This window comes from Salvelinus fontinalis, chromosome 22 (assembly GCF_029448725.1).
Source record: "Salvelinus fontinalis isolate EN_2023a chromosome 22, ASM2944872v1, whole genome shotgun sequence".
NCBI lineage: Eukaryota > Metazoa > Chordata > Actinopteri > Salmoniformes > Salmonidae > Salvelinus > Salvelinus fontinalis.
In genome coordinates this window covers 30,938,058-30,962,564 of record NC_074686.1, presented here as the reverse complement: position 1 = coordinate 30,962,564, position 24,507 = coordinate 30,938,058, and the positions used below count along the sequence as shown (strand labels likewise).

Here is a 24,507-nt window from a genome sequence, read left to right as displayed (position 1 = left end):
GCGAGCTTTACACCACTCCAGCTAACGCTTGGCATTGCGCATGGTGATCTTAGGCTTGTGAGCGTGCGGCTGCTCGGCCATGGAAACCCATATGAAGCTCCCGACGAACACTTCGCGGCTGAGCCGGTTTCGCTCCTAGACATGTCCACTTCACATAAAAGCACTTACAGTTTACCAGGACAGCTCTAGCAGGGCAGAAATTTGACAAACTGACTTCTTGGAAAGGTGACATCCTATGACGGTGCTACGTTGAAAGTCACTGAGCCCTTCAGGGACACCATTCCACTGCCAATGTTTGTCTATGGAGATTGCATGGCTGTGTGCTCAATTTTATACACCTGTCAGCATTGGATGTGGCTGAAATAGCCGAGTCCACTAATTTGAAGGGATGTTCACATACTTTTGGCCATGTAGTGTATGTGGCTTCACAATGAGAGTATACGTGTGTTGCAAATGGCACCCTATTCCCTACATAGTGCACTACTTTTGACCAGAGCCCTATTGGCCCTGGTTGAAAGTAGTGCACTATAAAAGTAATAGGGTGACATTTGGGACTCAGATGACATGACAGGCAGGCTTGGTGAGAACAAGGCACTGGCTATTTTGTCATGGGAAAAAAGAACTAGGCAGGCACATTGGTCCTGATGACATCTGAGATATGTCTCTTAATTTAGCCTCATACACAATGCAATGAATGAACCGCCACTAATCAATGTTGCACGGGTGGTTGTGTGCCGTGGCCTAAATGTATACATGGCCTTTCTTGATGACGTCTACACAAACACCACGTTGACCATTAGAGAGAGGGGTGTTTACTGTAAATGGTGAACGACCTCAAACACCACTGTGGTGTGTGTGTGTGTGTGTGTGTGTGTGTGTGTGCACGGGTGTGTGTGTGTGTGTGTGCACGCGTGTGTTATCTTCAGGTGTGTCCTGTTAGCACCCAGTAATATTGTCGCCCCAGGATTTAGCTCAGTGGTCTAACAAAGTTTTGAGGCAGAAAGATGGTAGTCTTGGAAACCAGACACTAGGCAACAGAAGTGACTAGGGTCTGGGAATCATGACGGACTGACTTGGTAACTTTGAAAAGGCAACAACAACAAGAAATATGGGGAGGGTCCTCTTCAGACAGACAACTATCCCAACCAATCACAAGGCAGACATGCCTCGAAACCAAAGTATGCAGTAAAAACCTTGGCAGTGATTTTAGTGAAGGTAGTTGATGCAAACTAGCCACTTGAGAAATGCACCTATTAAAAACATCCTCCATGATCTTCATCTTGATAGCTACTATTTAGTTTCAGGGGGATGTGGGCAGCATAGTTCCTCTATGCCAAACTGACGATCTATTACGTACAGACGTTGTTAAGCTGGAGCATTGGTAGATTGCCCGGAAGCAACCGGTCTGTCTACAGCAGTGTTTCCCAAACTCGGTCCTCGGGACGCCAAGGGGGGATGTTTTGGTTTTTGCCCTAGAACTACACAAGTGATTCAAATAATCAACTAATAATCGAGCTTTGATTTGAATCACCTGTGTAGTGTTAGGGCAAAAACCTAAACGTGCACCCATTGGGGTCCTGAGGACCGGCTTTGGCAAATGCTGCGCTACACTCTTTAAAAAAGGGTTCCAAAAGAGTTCTGTTGTGGAAATTCTTACACATTTCCCTTACAGTTCTTTGAATGTCCCCATAAGAGAACCCTTTTTGGTTCCCAGTAGAACCCTTATGGGTTCCAGGTAGAACCCTTTTGGGTTCCATATAGAATCCTATGTAAAAAGAGTTCTACAGTGCATTCGGAAAGCATTCAGACCCCTTCCCCTTTTACACATTTTGTTACGTTAAAGCCTTATTCTAAAATGTATTTAATAAATGTTTTCCCTCATCAATCTACACACAATAACCCACAATGTAAATGTATTAAAAATGAAAAACAGAAATACCTTAGTTACACAAGTATTCAGACCCTTTGCAATGAAACTCAAAATTGAGCTCAGGTGCATCCTGTTTCTATTGATCATCCTTGAGATGTTTCTACAACTTGATTGGATTCCACCTGTGGTAAATTCAATTGATTTGGAAAGGTACAAACCTGACTATATAAAGTCCAATAGTTGACAGTGCATGTCAGAGCAAAAACCAAGCCATGAGTTCGAAGGAATTGTCCGTAGAGCTCCGAGACAGGATTGTGTTGAGGCACAGTCTGGGGAAGGATACCAAAACATTTATGCAGCATTGAAAGTCCCCAAGAACACAGTGGCCTCCATCATTCTTAAATTGAAAAAGTTTGGAACCACCAAGACTCTTCCTAGAGGCGCTGGCCGCCGGGCCAAACTGAGCAATCGAGGGAGAAGGGCCTTGGTCAGGGAGGTGACAAAGAACCCAATGGTCACTCTGACAGAGCTCCAGAGTTCTTCTGTGGAGATGGGAGAACCTTCCAGAAGGACAACCATCTCTGCAGCACTCCACCAATCAGGACTTTATGGTAGAGTGGTCATACAGAAGCCACTCCTCAGTAAAAGGCACGACAACCCGCTTCGACTTTGCCAAAAGGCACCTGAAGGACTCTCAGAAAATGAGAAACAAGATTCTCTGTTCTGATGACACCAAGATTGAACTCTTGGGCCTGAATGCCAAGCGTCACGTCCGGAGGAAACCTGGCAACATCCCCACGGTGAAGTATGGTGGTGGCAGCATCAGCTGTGGGGATGTTTATCAGTGGCAGGGACTGGGAGACTAGTCAGGATCGAGGGAAAGATGTACAGAGCAAAGTACAGAGACATCCTTGATGAAAACCTGCTCCAGAGCGCTCAGGACCTCAGACTGGGGTGAAAGTTCCCCTTCCAACAGGACAATGACCCTAAACCCACGGCCAAGACAAAGCAGGAGTGGCTTCGGGACAAGTCTCTGAATGTCCTTGAGTGGCCAAGCCAGAGCCCAGACTTGAACCCGTTCAAACATCTCTGGAGAGACCTGAAAATAGCTGTGCAGCGATGCTCCCCATCCAACCTGACAGAGCTTGAGAGGATCTGCAGAGAATAATGGGAGAAACTCCCCAAATACAGGTGTGCCAAGCTTGTATTTCCTATGGGGACAGCTGAAGAACCCTTTTAGGTAGGGATGCACGGTATATCAGTGAACATATCGGAATCGGACGATATTAGCTAAAAATGCCAACATCGACATCGGCCCGATGTCTAGTTTAACGCAGACGTGCAAAACCGATGTCAACGCTGATGTGCATACCTATATATAACGTAGGTACATGACGCAATGATGCCACGTAAGATTTTGCAGTACACATGCAACACATGCAACACAGCATTCCTAACATAGCCCACAATGTCTGTTGTGTGGATTGAGCAGTCTACAAGTCGAGCAGTCATCAAGTCGAGCAGTCATTTGAAAGAATACTTCGATGGAGACAAGAAACAGGTTTTACGTGAAATGTTCAATACACAGCTGGACAAGACGGAAACGGACACAGTGACAGTGCGCACCGAGGAAGAGAGGCCATGGACAGACAGCTGAAAGTTCACTGCTTGACATGTATGATGAAATCCTGGTTGAGAATGAAACGACTGAACAAATGAACAACGAAACAGCACAGCAAGTAAAATAAATAGGTTTTGATTATGTTTTACTGGTAATGGGGACATACGTAAATGCCAACAAAATAACTTTTAGGTCAGTGTGGTGTGTGTGTTTGTGTAACATTTATTTAACTAGGCAAGTCAGTTAAGAACTGCGGCGGCAGGTAGCCTAGTGGTTAGAGTGTTGGGCCAGTAACCGAAAGGTTGCTAGATTGAATCCCTGAGCTGACAAGGTAAAAACTTGTCGTTCTGCTCCTGAACAAGACAGTTAACCCACTGTTCCTAGGCCCTCATTGTAATTAAGAATTTGTTCTTAACTGACTTGCCTTGTCAAATAAAAAATAAATCTTATTTACAATGACGGTCTACCCCGGCCGAACCCGGGTGAGGCTGGGCCAATTGTCCCAATCACGGTTGGATGTGATACAGCCTGGATTCGAACCAGGGACTGTAGTGATGCCTCTTGCACTGAGATGCAGTGCCTTAGACCGCTGTGTGTGTGTGTTAACTATTTAACTGTACTAGAATGCTTAAAATCAGCCAGTGAAATTGCAGGGCGCCAAATTCAAAACAACAGAAATCCCATAATTAAAATTCCTCAAACATACAAGTATTTTACACCATTTTAAAGATAAACTTGTTGTAAATCCCACCACAGTGTCCGATTTCAAAAAGACTTTACGACGAAAGCACAACAAACAATTATGTTAGGTCAGCACCTAGTCACAGAAAAACACAGCCATTTCTCCAGCCAAAGAGAGGAGTCACAAAAAGCAGAAATAGAGATAAAATTAATCACTAACCTTTGATGATCTTCATCAGATGACACTCATAGGACTTCGTGTTACACAATACATGTATGTTTTGTTCGATAAAGTTCATATTTATATCCAAAAATCTTAGTTTACATTGGCGCGTTATGTTCAGAGTGATTTTGCGTGATTAGAGTGATTTTGAGGAGCCACATCAATTTACAGAAATACTCATTATAAACATTGCTAAAAGATACAATTGTTATGCATGGAATTATAGATAAACTTCTCCTTAATGCAACCGCTGTGTCAGATTTCAAAAAAACTTTTCGGTAAAAGCACACCATGCAATAATCTGAGTACGGCGCTCAGACACAAAAACAAGCCATACAGATACCTGCCATGTTGTGGAGTCAACATAAGTCAGAAATAGCATTATAAATATAAACTTTTTAGGGATAGGGGGCAGCATTTTCACTTTTGGATGAATTGCGTGCCCAAACTGAACTGCCTCCTACTCTGTCCCAGATGCTAATATATGCATATTATTAGTAGTATTTGATAGAAAACACTCTGAAGTTTATAAAACGGTTTGAATGATGTCTGTGAGTATAACAGAACTCATATGGCAGACAAAAACCTGAGAAGAAATCCAAACAGGAAGTGAGAAATCGATTTTCAAAAGAATAAAAACAATATAGGCACTTTGTCATTCCATGCATACAAAAAGTATCAAACTCATAAAAACATGGGACCTCCAAACTGACCTGTTGTCTCTGGCTGGTGATTATCACAGAGGCCATATCTTGCATATAGCTGCCATCTGATCAATGATATGATTTCAAATTCAACTGTAAGGGCACAATGGTTCACCATCCTATATTACCAATCTACATATACAACATCAACACAGATGCAGACCTTCACTTCTGTCAATCCAGGAAGAAGGCTCAACATTATGTACCGAATGTTTTCTATCCAAATCTACAAATTATTTGCATATTCTAGCTTTTAGAACTGAGTTTGACACGTCTAGAGGGACTGAAAAGATGTCACAGATGACATAAGGTCAATGTGCAGTGTCTCCCAGTATATGTGTGTGTGTGTGTGTGTGTGTGTGTGTGTGTGTGTGTGTGTGTGTGTGTGTGTGTGTGTGTGTGTGTGTGTGTGTGTGTGTGTGTGTGTGTGTGTGTGTGTGTGTGTGTGTGTGTGTGTACCAGGACCACTCACCTTCTCCTGAACATCTCAGCAAAGATACAGCCCACACTCCACAGGTCAACTGGGGTGGCATAGCTGGACTGGAGCAACACCTCTGGGGCTCTGTACCACAACGTCACCACCTACACACACACACACACACACACACACACACACACACACACACACACACACACACACACACACACACACACAATCAACACATTAATACACACAATCAACACATTATTACACACATAATACACATACTGTAAAAACACACACACACAACATACACACACACACCCTTCTCTTACATGTTCTTCCAATACACAGACATAAAAAGTGACCCTCTGGTATGCATTAGGTTACATCCTCTACCACAGGCTTCACCCACACTATGAAAGGAGAAGAGGAGAAGAAAAGGAGAAGAGGAGAGGAGGAGAGGAGGAGGAGAAGAGGAGCAGAAGAGGAGAGGAGGAGAAGAGGAGCAGGAGAGGAGCAGGAGAGGAGGAGAAGAAGAGGAGAGGAAGAGAAGAGGAGGAGAAGAGGAGGAGAAGAGAAGAGGAGGAGAAGAGGAGAAGAAGAAGAGGAGGAGAGGAGAAGAGGAGGAGAATAGGAAGAAAGGAGGAGAAGAGGAGGAGAAGAGGAGAAGAAGAGGAGGAGGAGAGGAGAAGAGGAGGAGAAGAGCAAGAAAGGAGAAGAGGAGAAGAAGAGGAGAAGAGGAGAAGGAGAGGAGAAGAGGAGGAGAAGAGCAAGAAAGGAGAAGAGGAGGAGAAGAGGAAGAAAGGAGGAGAAGAGGAGAAGAGGAGGAGAATAGGAAGAAAGGAGAAGAGGAGGAGAAGAGGAAGAAAGGAGGAGAAGAGGAGGAGAGGAGAAGAGGAGGAGGAGAGGCTGAGACCAGAGCACTCCTGATACCTGAGACACATTCCTCTTTCCTCCCTCACAGTCCTCTCTCTTTAAGTGTTTTACCTGAGAACGCCAAATGACACACACGTGTTTCTGTGCCCCTGTCTCAGGGTTACATAAGGTATGAAATCATATCTGGCAGGGCAGGTCTCTGGGAGCGCTCCCGTTTTGGTATGCCCAGATCACACAGTGTTTCCATAGTGAGCCATCAGGGAACTCAGCACTGGTCCCTGTGTGTGTGTGTGTGTGTGTGTGTGTGTGTGTGTGTGTGTGTGTGTGTGTGTGTGTGTGTGTGTGTGTGTGCGTGCGTGCGTGTGTGTGTGTGTCCATTACAACAAGATCCACTGCATTCACAGGACTCAGTCATACTCAAACAAACCCCAGTACAACTTAGCTCTTAGAATACTGCTACTACATTGTATTCATATTGTGTTTCCCCTGCGGACATCAGGTTTGAAAGTGCTTTGCGATGCTCGAGGAGGGAGTGTGGAACACCTCTTGCTCTACTAACGTGTAACAGCGCCCACTTGGGAAATTAGCAGGCAGGCAGCCATTTTGTGCCAGAGCCAGAGCTGCTTCCCACATGTCTCCCAGTTTCTAACCCTGTGCTTGTACTCTGCTGGGAGCTGTGTCGACTGACTGTTAGCCCACAGGAAAAGCAGCATTGTTAACAGCCACAGTAGGGAAAACCATCAGACAAAACTCAGTGACCCCTCGCGAGAACGTGGACTGCTTCCAGGTGCTTTCCCTCTCCAGTTTTTCCTACGGCGGTCGTTTGGCCCGAGGCCCCGGCAGCCGGTGCTGCTCTCTCTCTCTCCCTCTCTCTCTGCTTATCACCGTGTTAGCAAAGACCAATGTTTTCCAAATGCCTTGCATGTTTGTCCAACACAGTGAGAGAATTATGAACAAAGCTAAGCCTGCCCTGCGGTTTGGTAACAGACCAGTTACTACAAGGTTGCATGTTCACCTTTGACCTTACTAATGTGGACTGTACCTTTGGGACGATGACATCCCATGAGAGTGTGTAAGTATATGATAATTATGTAGTAGCTGTGTTGAGGGTTGACTTTGAGTCAAATAATATGATCACTCAATTAGGTTTAGTAGATTATGTTTGGTTTATAGACTTATCCGACTCCTAGTCTGAATGGAAACGTTTTATTTGATTTATTTTACCAGGTATGTTGACAGAGAACACATTCCCATTTACAGCAGCAACCTGGGGAATAGTTAAAGGGGAGAGGAGGGGGATGAATGAGACAATTGTAAACTGGGGATGATTAGGTGGCCATGATGGTATGGCCAGATTGGGAATTTAGCCAGGACACCGGGGTTAACACCCCTACAATAAGCGCCATGGGATCTTTAGTGACCACAGAGAGTCAAGACACCCATTTAACATCCCATTCGAAACACAGCACCCTACACAGGGAAATGTCCCCAATGACTGCCCTGGGGCATTGGGGCATTAGACCAGAGGAAAGAGTGCCTCCTACTGGCCCTCCAACACCACTTCCAGCAGCATCTGGTCTCCCAAACCGGGACTTACCAGGACCAACCCTGCTTAGCTTCAGAAGCAAGTCAGTAGTGGGATGCAGGGTGGTACAATGCTGGCAAATCATAAATAACTTTAAGTAATTCAGTTATCTAGAAGACTATCATCGAGTATCTGAAAGACAGAGTTCACTGGTGTTGGGTGTGTGACGAGGTTGATTAAAGTACATGACAAAACCTCATGTTCTTCTTGCGAACTGATAGAATGGTCAGATGCTATTTTTACAGCCACATGTGCTACGATGACACTTTCTCAGTTCATTCTTCCTTGCTAAGTGGAAACAGAGGAAGTTGAAGCTGTGAACAGTGTTGGTTGGCTCGTGTCACGTGACCCGAGATGAGATGCACATGACTCATTCTAAAAAAGAACTGAGGCAGGCCATTGAAGCTTTTAGAGCACTGAAACCTATTTTCATGTGTGGGGGGGGTTGAGTTTATAAAAAGCATGAATGAAGTGGTCGTTGTACTGCCTAATTGACAGGATCATTAAATGTCATCGCTGTCATCTTGTGAAGTTTCATTACATTTCTTTGGCTTCTTATTTTGTTTTATTTTTGTATTTTATTTCACCTTTATTTAACCAGGTAGGCCAGTTGAGAACAAGTTCTCATTTACAACTGCGACCTGACCAAGATAAAGCAAAGCGACACAAACAACAACACAGAGTTACACATGGAATAAACAAACATACAGTCAATAATACAATAGAAAAGAAAGTCTATATACAGTGTGTGCAAATGAGGTAAGATTAAGGAGGTAAGGCAATAAATAGGCCGTAGTGGCGAAGTAATTACAATTCAGCAATTAAACACTGGAGTGATAGATGTGCAGAAGATGAATGTGCAAGTAGAGATACTGGGGTGCAAAGGAGCAAAAACAATTATAAATAAATAACAATATGGGGATGAGGTATCTCATATATCTAACTCTCATATATATACTCTCATATATCTTATCTCATATATCTAACTCTCATATATATAGTCTCATATATCTTATCTCATATATCTAACTCTCTCTCTTGTCACGGCCCTACATCATAACTATGTTCTATACAAACCCTTGAACTGAATTGAGTGTTGATGTGAGCATCCATATGTCAGACCAAAAGGGTACCTCGAAATGAAATTACCGAGCACTCAGGGGAAAATACCACCACAGACCGAGAGACAGATATCACTATATAACACGTGGATAGATGCATGTGTGCAATATCAAACCCAATCAAACCCTTTCCTGTGGTTACGTCTCTTCGAGAGAGACATACGCCTGCTGTTAATCACACGTGTCTTTTTTCCACTGCATCTTTCTCAAACACCACAACACAAGTAGACTGCACTCCAGCAGACTTCTAGGAAGAACCACGTAGTCAACACTAACTGATGTGAGGGCTTAAGTATATGCATCGTTATATGAAGGCCAGGCCACAGATAGACACAGCAGGAAGTGCAGTAAGTGTTGTTACCATGCAGAATTAGCGCGGAGAAGACTTCCTGAAACATACAGTAATGATTTCGGTTAGAGAGCCATAGCCGTGTCCCAGATATTGATGTGTTTGGTATGGCATGTAGTGCATTCCATGGCAATTATAGTCAGAGGAGTTGGTTAAATACGTTGTAATGGTTAAAGGACCATCATTTGGTATTCATGAACAAATGACATATGCTGCATGTACCAATCGAAGGTGATTTATAAAGTCTTTCCCTTTCCAAGCATCCTTGGCCTATGGCCCTATGCAGACCCAGAAAATGTGTTTCTTCTTCTGGTCACTATCAGTGCTGCTAAGCTAAGCACATACCTCTTCCTCTCTCTCTCCTCCCTCTCTCCTCCCTCTTTCTATAAAATATCTGAACATCTCTCTATATAACCCTTATGTGTCTGTCCCTCTCTATTCCCTCTCTATTCCAGTATAGACCTCTGTCCGAGTCCCCCATAACACACATTCCTATGTCTCGCTCACTATAGAACACAGCTGGAGGACCTGAGCCCTAGGACCATGCCTCAGGCCTACCTGGCCTGACAACGCCTGGCTGTCCCCAGTCCAACCGGTCGGGATGCCGGTCCAGTTCTGCCTGCAGCTATGGAAGTCTGCCCTGTTTCACCGTACCTGCTACTTCGTCCCGGCTGTTTCTCCTCTCTCTCTTTCTCCCTCACTCCCTCTCCTTCCTGTGGACCTGCTGTTTCTCCTCTCTCTTTCTCCCTCACTCCCTCTCCTTCCTGTGGACCTGCTGTTTCTCCTCTCTCTCTTTCTCCCTCACTCCCTCTCCTTCCTGTGGACCTGCTGTTTCTCCTCTCTCTTTCTCCCTCACTCCCTCTCCTTCCTGTGGACCTGCTGTTTCTCCTCTCTCTCTTTCTCCCTCACTCCCTCTCCTTCCTGTGGACCTGCTGTTTCTCCTCTCTCTTTCTCCCTCACTCCCTCTCCTTCCTGTGGACCTGCTGTTTCTCCTCTCTCTCTTTCTCCCTCACTCCCTCTCCTTCCTGTGGACCTGCTGTTTCTCCTCTCTCTCTTTCTCCCTCACTCCCTCTCCTTCCTGTGGACCTGCTGTTTCTCCTCTCTCTCTTTCTCCCTCACTCCCTCTCCTTCCTGTGGACCTGCTGTTTCTCCCTCTGTAGTCACTATTTTCCTCTGTACTGTCCCTCCTTTCCTCCCTCTGTAGCCACTATTTTTCTCCCCTCTGTCCCTCCTCTCCTCCCTCTCTCTTCGCTCGCTCACTCCCTCCCTCCCACCCTCCCTAGCCTGACTGACAGACAGGTAGGCAGGCCTCTCCTTTAGCTCTGCTTGTGTGGAGCTGCTGCTTGGCTGCTAACAGAACAGAGGCGGTCAGATAAAGCAGCCATGGCCTGGCTGGCTGACTCCAGATTAAAGGACAACATTCTGGGCATTCCTTTCTGCTGAAAGTATTCATCCCGTCCAGCCCAACTCTCTCTCGCTGCTGCACACTGGATAATAAATGGCAGGCAGGCAGAACAGAGAGCAGGCAGGGAGGCAGAACAGGCAGAACAGAGAGCAGGCAGGAAGGCAGAACAGGCAGCACAGAGAGCAGGCAGGAAGGCAGAACAGGCAGCACAGAGAGCAGGCAGGAAGGCAGAACAGGCAGAACAGAGAGCAGGCAGAACAGAGAGCAGGCAGGAAGGCAGAACAGGCAGAACAGAGAACAGGCTGAACAGAGAGCAGGCAGGAAGGCAGAACAGGAAGCACAGAGAGCAGGCAGGAAGGCAGAACAGGCAGAACAGAGAGCAGGCAGGAAGGCAGAACAGAGAGCAGGCAGGAAGGCAGAACAGAGAGCAGGCAGGAAGGCAGAACAGAGAGCAGGCAGGAAGGCAGAGCAGGCAGAACAGAGAGCAGGCAGGAAGGCAGAACAGGCAGAACAGAGAGCAGGCAGGAAGGCAGAACAGGCAGAACAGGAAGCACAGAGAGCAGGCAGGAAGGCAGAACAGGCAGAACAGAGAGCAGGCAGGAAGGCAGAACAGGCAGAACAGAGAGCAGGCAGGAAGGCAGAACAGAGAGCAGGCAGGAAGGCAGAACAGGCAGAACAGGAGGCACAGAGAGAAGGCAGGAAGGCAGAATAGGCAGAACAGAGAGCAGGCAGGAAGGCAGAACAGGAAGCACAGAGAGCAGGCAGGAAGGCAGAACAGGCAGAACAGAGAGCAGGCAGGAAGGCAGAACAGGCAGAACAGAGAGCAGGCAGGAAGGCAGAACCGGCAGAACAGAGAGCAGGCAGGAAGGCAGAACAGGCAGAACAGAGAGCAGGCAGAAAGGCAGAACAGAGAGCAGGCAGGAAGGCAGAACAGGCAGAACAGAGAGCAGGCAGGAAGGCAGAACAGTGGATCCTCCAAGGCAAGCCTCAATGACAAAGCACATCCGCCTACCTCCCTCTCTCTCTCTCTCTCTCTCTCCCTCACTCTCTCTCTCCCTCTTGTTGCCCCCCTTTTTCCCCCCTCTCCAGTGGTGTAAAGTACTTAAGTAAAAAATACTTTAAAGTACTACTTAAGTAGTTTTGGGGGAATCTGTACTTTACTTTACTATTTCTATTTTTGACAACTTCTACTTTTACTCCACTACATTCCTAAAGAAAATAATGTACTTTTTACATTTCTCTGACACCCAAAAGTACTCGTTACATTTTGAATGCTTAGCAGGACAGAAAATGGTCCAATTCACACACTTATCAAGAAAACATCCCTGGTCATTCCTTCTGCCTCTGATCTGGCGGACTCACTAAACACAAATTCTTCATTTGTAAATTATGTCTGAATGTAAGTATATTTGAGCAATTACATTTACTTTTGATACTTAAGTATATTTAAAACCAAATACTTTTAGACTTTTACTCAAGTGGTATTTCACTGGGTGACTTTCACTTTTACTTGAGTCAGGTATCAATTGGGTACTTTTAAAAGCAGTGTGTTACATAGGCAATAGGGCCATTTGGAACACAGGCACAGAAACCCTGGTCCTGATGGACACATTGTTTTCTACCATGCAGGGCCCCCGGACAGACAGACGCCTTTAACACATTGTTTTCTACCATACGGGGCCCCCGGACAGACAGACAGACTCCTTTAACACATTGTTTTCTACCATGCAGGGCCCCCGGACAGACAGACAGACTCCTTTAACACATTGTTTTCTACCATGCAGGGCCCCCGGACAGACACAGACTCCTTTAACACATTGTTTTCTACCATGCAGGGCCCCCGGACAGACACAGAATCCTTTAACACATTGTTTTCTACCATGCAGGGCCACCGGACAGACACACAGACTCCTTTAACACATTGTTTTCTACCATGCAGGGCCCCCGGACAGACAGACAGACTCCTTTAACACATTGTTTTCTACCATGCAGGGCCCCCGGACAGACACAGAATCCTTTAACACATTGTTTTCTACCATGCAGGGCCACCGGACAGACACACAGACTCCTTTAACACATTGTTTTCTACCATGCAGGGCCCCCGGACAGACAGACAGACTCCTTTAACACATTGTTTTCTACCATGCAGTGCCCCCGGACAGACACACAGACTCCTTTAACACATTGTTTTCTACCATGCAGGGCCACCGGACAGACAGACAGACACCTTTAACACATTGTTTTCTACCATGCAGGGCCCCCGGACAGACACACAGACTCCTTTAACACATTGTTCTCTACCATGCAGGGCCCCCGGACAGACAGACAGACTCCTTTAACACATTGTTTTCTACTATGCAGGGCCCCCGGACAGACAGACAGACTCTTTTAACACATTGTTTTCTACCATGCAGGGCCCCCGGACAGACAGACAGACTCCTTTAACACATTGTTTTCTACCATGCAGGGCCCCCGGAGAGACAGACAGACTCCTTTAACAAATTGTTTTCTACCATGCAGGGCCCCCGGACAGACAGACAGACTCCTTTAACACATTGTTTTCTACCATGCAGGGCCCCCGGACAGACACACAGACTCCTTTAACACATTGTTTTCTACCATGCAGGGCCCCTGGACAGACACACAGACTCCTTTAACACATTGTTTTTTACCATGCAGGGCCCCCGGACAGACAGACAGACTCCTTTAACACATTGTTTTCTACCATGCAGGGCCCCTGGACAGACACACAGACTCCTTTAACACATTGTTTTCTACCATGCAGGGCCCCCGGACAGACACACAGACTCCTTTAACGCATTGTTTTCTACCATGCAGGGCCCCCGGACAGACACACAGACTCCTTTAACACATTGTTTTCTACCATGCAGGGCCCCCGGACAGACAGACAGACAGACTCCTTTAACACATTGTTTTCTACCATGCAGGGCCCCGGACAGACAGACAGACTCCTTTAAAGGGACCTGATCCACCAGATGTTTGGCTAAGGACAAAATGGACACAGAAAGAGAGACAGCAGGTTTCTTCCAATGCTTTAGGGCCAAGAGATTTACCTGCCTGGTCAGGTCGCGTGTTCAGGAAAACCTCCTGACCCTAACTGTCATATGTAATAATGTGTAACTAGGCCCTGACCAGGAAAACCTCATGACCCTATGTTTGTCCTTTCTATGTGACAGATCAGGCAGAATTCTTGGCCTGCCTATGCAATCATTGGACTGCAATAGTGGAAGCCTTGTAGAGAGACAGTAGTTACTGTACTGTACTTTATTGAACACTTCACCATGCAAAACATGGGCTGTGCTGTACTTTATTGAACACTTCACCATGCAAAACATGGGCTGTGCTGTACTTTATTGAACACTTCACCATGCAAAACATGGGCTGTACTGTACTTTATTGAACACTTCACCATGCAAAACATGGGCTGTGCTGATAGAAAGTACTGACAGCACACCCATGGTGTTGGGCTTAACTATTGTTTACATTATGCAAGGCAAAAAGTCTGCATTGCATCACAAATCAAAGCCTAGCTGCAGACTACAGACCCTTGGGACCTGGTCATAAAAAGTACACTAAATAGGCGATAGGGTGCCATTTGGGATGTAGTCCAGGAGTTTTTCTAGTCAACTCTCTTCCTTCTTCAATGGCTGTGTATCCAGACAGGCCATTCTTAGCTGAGCAGTCAGTTGGCCTGTAAACACCCTTATTTACAGCAGGCCCCAGAGTCACTCGCCTTTTCCATTTTTCTCTTTCAAAAGACAATTTACACGAAAGACATCAACAATACCCTGACAACAGGCCAAGAAAGACATCAACAATACCCTGACAGCAGGCCAAGAAAGACAACAACAATACCCTGACAGCAGGCCAAGAAAGACAACAACAATACCCTGACAGCAGGCCAAGAAAGACATCAACAATACCCTGACAGCAGGCCAAGAAAGACAACAACAATACCCTGACAGCAGGCCAAGAAAGACAACAATACCCTGACAGCAGGCTAAGAAAGACAACAATACCCTGACAGCAGGCCAAGAAAGACAACAATACCCTGACAGCAGGCCAAGAAAGACAACAACAATACCCTGACAGCAGGCCAAGAAAGACATCAACAATACCCTGACAGCAGGCCAAGAAAGACAACAATACCCTGACAGCAGGCCAAGAAAGACAACAACAATACCCTGACAGCAGGCCAAGAAAGACATCAACAATACCCTGACAGCAGGCCAAGAAAGACATCAACAATACCCTGACAGCAGGCAAAGAAAGACAACAACAATACCCTGACAGCAGGCCAAGAAAGACATCAACAATACCCTGACAGCAGGCCAAGAAATACATCAACAATACCCTGACAGCAGGCCAAGAAAGACAACAATACCCTGACAGCAGGACAAGAAAGACAACAACAATACCCTGACAGCAGGACAAGAAAGACAACAACAATGCCCTGACAGCAGGCCAAGAAAGACATCAACAATACCCTGACAGCAGGCCAAGAAAGACAACAATACCCTGACAGCAGGCCAAGAAAGACAACAACAATACCCTGACAGCAGGCAAAGAAAGACAACAACAATACCCTGACAGCAGGCCAAGAAAGACATCAACAATACCCTGACAGCAGGCCAAGAAATACATCAACAATACCCTGACAGCAGGCCAAGAAAGACAACAATACCCTGACAGCAGGCCAAGAAAGACAACAACAATACCCTGACAGCAGGCCAAGAAAGACATCAACAATACCCTGACAGCAGGCCAAGAAAGACAACAATACCCTGACAGCAGGCCAAGAAAGACAACAACAATACCCTGACAGCAGGCCAAGAAATACATCAACAATACCCTGACAGCAGGCCAAGAAAGATAACAACAATACCCTGACAGCAGGCCAAGAAAGATAACAACAATACCCTGACAGCAGGCCAAGAAAGACAACAATACCCTGACAGCAGGCCAAGAAAGACAACAACAATACCCTGACAGCAGGCCAAGAAAGACAACAACAATACCCTGACAGCAGGCCAAGAAAGACAACAATACCCTGACAGCAGGCCAAGAAAGACAACAATACCCTGACAGCAGGCCAAGAAAGACAACAACAATACCCTGACAGCAGGCCAAGAAAGACATCAACAATACCCTGACAGCAGGCCAAGAAAGACATCAACAATACCCTGACAGCAGGCCAAGAAAGACAACAATACCCTGACAGCAGGCCAAGAAAGACAACAACAATACCCTGACAGCAGGCCAAGAAAGACATCAACAATACCCTGACAGCAGGCCAAGAAAGACAACAATACCCTGACAGCAGGCCAAGAAAGACAACAACAATACCCTGACAGCAGGCCAAGAAAGACATCAACAATACCCTGACAGCAGGCCAAGAAAGACAACAATACCCTGACAGCAGGCCAAGAAAGACAACAACAATACCCTGACAGCAGGCCAAGAAAGACAACAATACCCTGACAGCAGGCCAAGAAAGACAACAATACCCTGACAGCAGGCCAAGAAAGACAACAACAATACCCTGACAGCAGGCCAAGAAAGACATCAACAATACCCTGACAGCAGGCCAAGAAAGACATCAACAATACCCTGACAGCAGGCCAAGAAAGACAACAATACCCTGACAGCAGGCCAAGAAAGACAACAACAATACCCTGACAGCAGGCCAAGAAAGACATCAACAATACCCTGACAGCAGGCCAAGGAAGACAACAATACCCTGACAGCAGGCCAAGAAAGACAACAACAATACCCTGACAGCAGGCCAAGAAAGACAACAATACCCTGACAGCAGGCCAAGAAAGACAACAACAATACCCTGACAGCAGGCCAAGAAAGACATCAACAATACCCTGACAGCAGGCCAAGAAAGACAACAATACCCTGACAGCAGGCCAAGAAAGACAACAATACCCTGACAGCAGGCCAAGAAAGACAACAACAATACCCTGACAGCAGGCCAAGAAAGACATCAACAATACCCTGACAGCAGGCCAAGAAAGACAACAACAATACCCTGACAGCAGGCCAAGAAAGACATCAACAATACCCTGACAGCAGGCCAAGAAAGACAACAATACCCTGACAGCAGGCCAAGAAAGACAACAACAATACCCTGACAGCAGGCCAAGAAAGACATCAACAATACCCTGACAGCAGGCCAAGAAAGACAACAATACCCTGACAGCAGGCCAAGAAAGACAACAACAATACCCTGACAGCAGGCCAAGAAAGACAACAACAATACCCTGACAGCAGGCCAAGAAAGACAACAACAATACCCTGACAGCAGGCCAAGAAAGACAACAATACCCTGACAGCAGGCCAAGAAAGACAACAACAATACCCTGACAGCAGGCCAAGAAAGACATCAACAATACCCTGACAGCAGGCCAAGAAAGACATCAACAATACCCTGACAGCAGGCCAAGAAAGACATCAACAATACCCTGACAGCAGGCCAAGAAAGACAACAATACCCTGACAGCAGGCCAAGAAAGACATCAACAATACCCTGAAAGCAGGCCAAGGAAGACAACAATACCCTGACAGCAGGCCAAGAAAGACATCAACAATACCCTGACAGCAGGCCAAGAAAGACAACAACAATACCCTGACAGCAGGCCAAGAAAGACAACAATACCCTGACAGCAGGCCAAGAAAGACATCAACAATACCCTGACAGCAGGCCAAGAAAGACATCAACAATACCCTGACAGCAGGCCAAGAAAGACATCAACAATACCCTGACAGCAGGCCAAGAAAGACAACAATACCCTGACAGCAGGCCAAGAAAGACAACAACAATACCCTGACAGCAGGCCAAGAAAGACATCAACAATACCCTGACAGCAGGCCAAGGAAGACAACAATACCCTGACAGCAGGCCAAGAAAGACAACAACAATACCCTGACAGCAGGCCAAGAAAGACAACAATACCCTGACAGCAGGCCAAGAAAGACAACAACAATACCCTGACAGCAGGCCAAGAAAGACATCAACAATACCCTGACAGCAGGCCAAGAAAGACAACAATACCCTGACAGCAGGCCAAGAAAGACAACAACAATACCCTGACAGCAGGCCAAGAAAGACATCAACAATACCCTGACAGCAGGCCAAGAAAGACAACAATACCCTGACAGCAGGCCAAGAAAGACAACAACAATACCCTGACAGCAGGCCAAGAAAGACATCAACAATACCCTGACAGCAGGCCAAGAAAGACAACAATACCCTGACAGCAGGCCAAGAAAGACAACAATACCCTGACAGCAGGCCAAGAAAGACAACAACAATACCCTGACAGCAGGCCAAGAAAGACAACAACAATACCCTGACAGCAGGCCAAGAAAGACATCAACAATACCCTGACAGCAGGCCAAGAAAGACAACAACAATACCCTGACAGCAGGCCATGAAAGACAACAACAATACCCTGACAGCAGGCCAAGAAAGACATCAACAATACCCTGACAGCAGGCCAAGAAAGACAACAATATCCTGACAGCAGGCCAAGAAAGACAACAACAATACCCTGACAGCAGGCCAAGAAAGACATCAACAATACCCTGACAGCAGGCCAAGGAAGGGAAGAAGAAGAAGATTTAAAGTCAGAGTTTTAACTGTATACAGCTTGTGACTACAGGCTTACAGTAGAGAGCAGCAGCATAAACTGTATACAGTTAAAAAACAGAGTGCAACAGTTGCCAGAGTATGCACAGCGTACAGGAATGCTGCATGGGGCCCTCTCTCAGCGAACAAAGACAGCACAGTCAGCCTCTTTCCCCCAGCCTAGCTACCACATCCGCACATCATTAGTCGGAAAATTCCTCATATATGCTGTCATTTTCTTTTATTCAATGCTGGTAAAGGCACGACTTTAATATCCCCCCTACCACTCCTGACTTTAATATCCCCCCTACCACTCCCGACTCCCTCACCCCAATCAGTCCCCCTTTTCCCCACCTGGAACATGGCCAGGAGCCCGTCAACAATTAATAGAGACAGGGCCTGAAGTGCAGGACGTGTGCTACCTGGTAGGGGTTACACAGGAAATACCAAATGTGATGTTCACTGTGCATTGTGCTCTCAGCCGCTGTGTGTGTGTGCATGTGTTCATATCCGTCTGTGTGTGTGTGTGCATGTGTTCATATCCGTCTGTGTGTGTGTGTGTGCGTACATGTATTCATATCCTTGTGTGTGTGTTTGGGGACAACCCCCTTCTCCCACTGCAGCTGGGAGCATGGAGAGAGAGAGGGAAGTCGCGCCCCCCCCCCCCCCCCCCCCCCCCCCTCCCCCTCGAACCGTTGAGGAGATATCTAAACATTCCCAGAGAGGGATGCACTGTGTGGGGTTTTCCCTTTCCAAACTGAGCAAAGTTGCTGTCTGAGTGTCTGTCCAGAGTGGAAGCACATTGTCTGGCAGTGAGAACACGAATGACTGGATTCAGACAAAACCCTCCATGAGATTCATCTTCAGCAATGACTGAGAAATTCTTAAAGCTTTTCTTTATTCCTCGATCCTCACAAACCAAAATGAGCTGTTGAGGTATTGGGTCTCAAGAGAGACACATGCATTGATTTCGTATCATTACTTGCACGGCCATGCAATTCAAGATGGAGAAATAAACCACTAATTTCATAAGCAAAAGGGGCATCCGACTGGCTTCTAATCAAAGTCTGGATCGTAACAAGACAAAGTACCAGGGGTTGGAACCAAAATTATTTTCCAATGGTTTCGTTCTGAACAGAATCATACATTTTTTCGTTCCGTTCCACTTTTCCGACCAGCAAAATAAAGTTCTGAACCGGTTAAAAGTAATTTAATGTCGAGCTAAATGTACAAAACTGTAACGCTCGTCTAATGCCTCCTCCTCGGACGAAGAGGAGGAGTAAGGGTCGGACCAAAATGCTGCGTAGGTTGAATCCATAATGATTTATTATAACAAGACGAAACACGATGAACACTTGAATAAACTCAAAACAACAAAACGACGTAGACAGACCTGAACATGTGAACTTACATAAACACGAAGAACGCACGAACAGGAACAGACTACATACACGAACGAAAACGAAACAGTCCCGTGTGGTGCGACATACACAGACACGGAAGACAATCACCCACAAACAAACAGTGAGAACAGCCTACCTTAATATGGTTCTCAATCAGAGGAAACGTCAAACACCTGCCTCTAATTGAGAACCATATCAGGCAACACATTAAACCCAACATAGAAACACAATACATAGAATGCCCACCCCAACTCACGTCCTGACCAACTAAACACATACAAAAACAAGAGAAAACCGGTCAGGAACGTGACAAAAACATCTGATTTCAGAGGTTTCAAAAGGAACAATATAAACCTCTGAAATTGTATTTTTTTTTTTACATTTAGCTCGACATAAACTACTTCACCCATCATGCAGTACGGATAGAGCAGCTTGCTACAGAGTGAGTTGTTTACATGCATGGTGGAAAGACACGTGTAGGGCGTGAGACGCAACTGACATTTTGCAGGTGAGGAGAGATCGAGAGAGGGTGCAGGAGGAGGCTTGGCTTGATGCTCTGGGCATCTTGTGATGACATGCATTATCGGAATTAGGCCCAAAGAATTATACTCTGGAGGAGCGGCTTCTATGGAGGAACTTTTAATAACTTTGGACTTCAGAGTTAGCTTAACGTTGGACCAGAGAAGCTAGCTAGCTAACAAGCTTGTGTGTGCAGAGTGAGACCAGAATTAAAAACCTGTCTTACGTTTCTGTAGTTAATATAGCCAATGTGAAATGTGATAGGCCACACTACTTGCCTAGAGAGGTCTCAGCTATACTTTTCGTGGCTGTTTATTTACCACCACAGACAGATGCTGGCACTAAGACCGCACTCAGTCAGCTGTATAAGGAAATAAGCAAACAAGTCTCCTAGTGGCCGGAGACTTTAATGCAGGGAAACGTAAATCAGTTCTACCAAATCTCTATCAACATGTTAAATGTGCAACCAGAGGGAAAACAATTCTAGATCACCTGTACTCCACACACAGAGACGTGTACAAAGCTCTCCCTCGCCCTCCATTTGGTAAATCCGACCACAACTCTATCCTCCTGATTCCTGCTTACAAGCAAAAATTAAAGCAGGAAGCACCAGTGACTCGGTCTATAAAAAGTGGTCAGATGAAGCAGATGCTAAACTACAGGCCTATTTTGCTATCACAGACTGGAACATGTTCCGGGATTCTTCCGATGGCATTGAGGAGTACACCACATCAGTCAATGGCTTTATCAATAAGTGCATTGAGGACGTCGTCCCCACAGTGACTGTACGTACATACCCCAACCAGAAGCCATGGATTACAGGCAACATTCGCACTGAGCTAAAGGGTAGAGCTGTCGCTTTCAAGGTGCGGGACTCTAACCCGGAAGCTTACAAGAAATCCCGCTATGCCCTGCGACGAACCATCAAACAGGCAAAGCGTCAATAGAAGGCTAAGATTGAATCCTACTACACCGGCTCCGACTCTCGTCGGATGTGGCAGGGCTTGCAAACTATTACAGACTACAAAGGGAAGCACAGCCGCGAGCTGCCCAGTGACACGAGCATACCAGACGAGGTAAATCACTTCAATGCTCGCTTCGAGGCAAGCAACACTGAGGCATGCATGAGAGCATCAGCTGTTCCGGACAACTGTGTGATCACTCTCTCCGTAGCCGACGTGAGTAAGACCTTTAAACAGGACAGCATACACAAGGCTGCGGGGCCAGACGGATTACCAGGACGTGTGCTCCGGGCATGTGCTGACCAACTGGCAGGTGTCTTCACTGACATTTTCAACATGTCCCTGATTGAGTCTGTAATACCAACATGCTTCAAGCAGACCACCATAGTCCCTGTGCCCAAGAACACAAAGGCAACCTGCCTAAATGACTACAGACCCGTAGCACTCACGTCCGTAGCCATGAAGTGATTTGAAAGGCTGGTAATGCCTCACATCAACACCATTATCCCAGAAACCCTAGACCCACTCCAATTTGCATACCGCCCAAACAGATCCACAGATGATGCAATCTCTATTGAACTCCACACTGCCCTTTCCCACCTGGACAAAAGGAACACCTATGTGAGAATGCTGTTCATTGACTACAGCTCAGCGTTCAACACCATAGTGCCCTCAAAGCTCATCAACAAGCTAAGGATCCTGGGACTAAACACCCCCCCCCCCCCCCCCTCTGCAACTGGATCCTGGACTTCCTGACAGGCCGCCCCCAGGTGGTGAGGGTAGGTAGCAACACATCTGCCACGCTGATCCTCAACACTGGAGCTCCCCAGGGGTGCGTGCTCAATCCCCTCCTGTACTCCCTGTTCACCCACGACTGCATGGCCAGGCACGACTCCAACACCATCATTAAGTTTGCTGATGACACAACGGTGGTAGGCCTGATCACCGACAACGATGAGACAGCCTATAGGGAGGAGGTCAGAGACCTGGCCGAGTGGTGCCAGAATAACAACCTATCCCTCAACGTAACCAAGACTAAGGAGATGATTGTGGACTACAGGAAAAGGAGCACCGAGCACGTCTCCATTCTCATCGGCGGAGCTGTAGTGGAGCAGGTTGAGAGCTTCAAATTCCTTGGTGTCCACATCAACAACAAACTAGATTGGTCCAAACACACCAAGACAGTCGTGAAGAGGGCACGACAAAGCCTATTCCCCCTCAGGAAACTAAAAAGATTTGGCATGGGTCCTCAGATCCTCAAACAGTTCTACAGCTGCAACATCGAGAGCATCCTGACCGGTTGCATCACGGCCTGGTACGGCAATTGCTCGGCCTCCGACCGCAATGCACTTCAGAGGGTAGTGCGTACGGCCCAGTACATCACCAGGGCAAAGCTGCCTGCCATCCAGGACCTCTACATCAGGCGGTGTCAGAGGAAGGCCCTAAAAATTGTCAAAGACCCCAGCCACCCCGGTCATAGACTGTTCTCTCTACTACCGCATGGCAAGCAGTACCGGAGTGCCAAGTCTAGGACAAGTTTTTACCCCCAAGCCATAAGACTCCTGAACAGGTAACCAAATGGTTACCCGGACTATTTGCATTGTGTGCCCCCCCCAACCCCTCTTTTACACTGCTGCTACTCTCTGTTTATCTTATATGCATAGTCACTTTAACTATACATTCATGTACATACTACCTAATTGGCCCGACCAACCAGTGCTCCCGCACATTGGCTAACCGGGCTATCTGCATTGTGTCCCACCACCCGCCAACCCCTCTTTTTACGCTTCTGCTACTCTCTGTTCATCATATATGCATAGTCACTTTAACGATACCTACATGTACATACTACCTCAATAAGCCTCACTAACCGGTGTCTGTATATAGCCTTGCTACTCTTTTTTCAAATGTCTTTTTATTGTTGTTTTATTTCTTTACTTACCCACACACACACTCACACACACACATACTTTTTTTTCGCACTATTGGTTAGAGCCTGTAAGTAAGCTTTTCACTGTAAGGTAATACCTGTTGTATTCGGCGCACGTGACAAACTTTGATTTGATATCTATAGTATTCCTAACTACATAATATTGAAAAAGTTGATCCATTCTTCTCTAATAAAAAATCTCCCTATCTTCTGAATCACACTTGTAACATCAGTAGGCTACAGCTAGGAGGGGCAGGTAGCCTACACGCACTGGTGAAATTTTTCCGCTGGCAGGCAGACACTGGAAGAAGTTTCTGATTGACAGAGAGAGGGCTTTGCATAGGCGCTTTGTTTCGTTTTTTGTGGGACTGTCACGGTCCTGGAAATGAGAGGACCAAGGCGCAGCGTGAGTATAGTTCCACATAATTATTTAAGTGAAACTAACAAAACCAAAATAACAAAACTTACAAAGACCGTGAGGACGTAATGCCCAAACATACTAACAAACAATCAATATCCCAAAAACATAGGTGGGAGAAATATCTACTAAAATATGATCCCCAATTAGAGACAACAATTACTAGCTGTCTCTAATTGGGAATCATACAAAACACCAACATAGAAAATATAAACTAGAACACAACATAGAAATGATAAACTAGAATACCCCTAGTCACGCCCTGACCTACCACACCATAGAGAAACAAGGGCTCTCTATGGTCAGGGCGTGACAGGGACTGAAAAACAAAATGCCCGGAACGTAAAAGAACAGTGTTAACCGGTTGTCACACCCTGATCTGTTTCACCTGTCTTGTGCTTGCCTCCACCCCCCTCCAGGTGTCGCCCATTTTCCTCATTATCACATGTGCATTTATACCTGTGTTCTCTGTTTGTCTGTTGCCAGTTTGTCTTGTCTCATCAAGCCTACCAGCATTTTCCCGTACTCCTGTTTTCGCTATAGTCCCTGTTTTTTTAGTTTCCCTGGTTTTAACCATTCTGCCTGCCCTGACCCTGCCTGCCATTCTGTACCTTTTGGACTCTGATCTGGATTACTGACCTCTGCCTGACCCTGCCTGCCGTTCTGTACCTTTTGGACTCTGATCTGGATTACTGACCTCTGCCTGCCCTTGACCTGTCGCTTGCCTGCCCCCTGTTGTTGTAATAAACTCTTGTTACT

The 24,507-nt window shown here is 46.3% G+C and overlaps 1 protein-coding gene across 1 annotated transcript in view; it reads right to left on the bottom strand.

The window, feature by feature from the left end:
* The window catches only part of LOC129820193 (cyclin-dependent kinase 6-like), a 90,872-nt gene that overhangs the window by 32,319 nt on the left and 34,046 nt on the right, over window positions 1–24,507 (bottom strand). Inside the window, exon 5 of the mRNA XM_055877175.1 lies at window positions 5,572–5,681. Coding sequence (XP_055733150.1) covers window positions 5,572–5,681 — 110 coding nt within the window. The remainder of the gene's footprint in view (window positions 1–5,571; window positions 5,682–24,507) is intronic.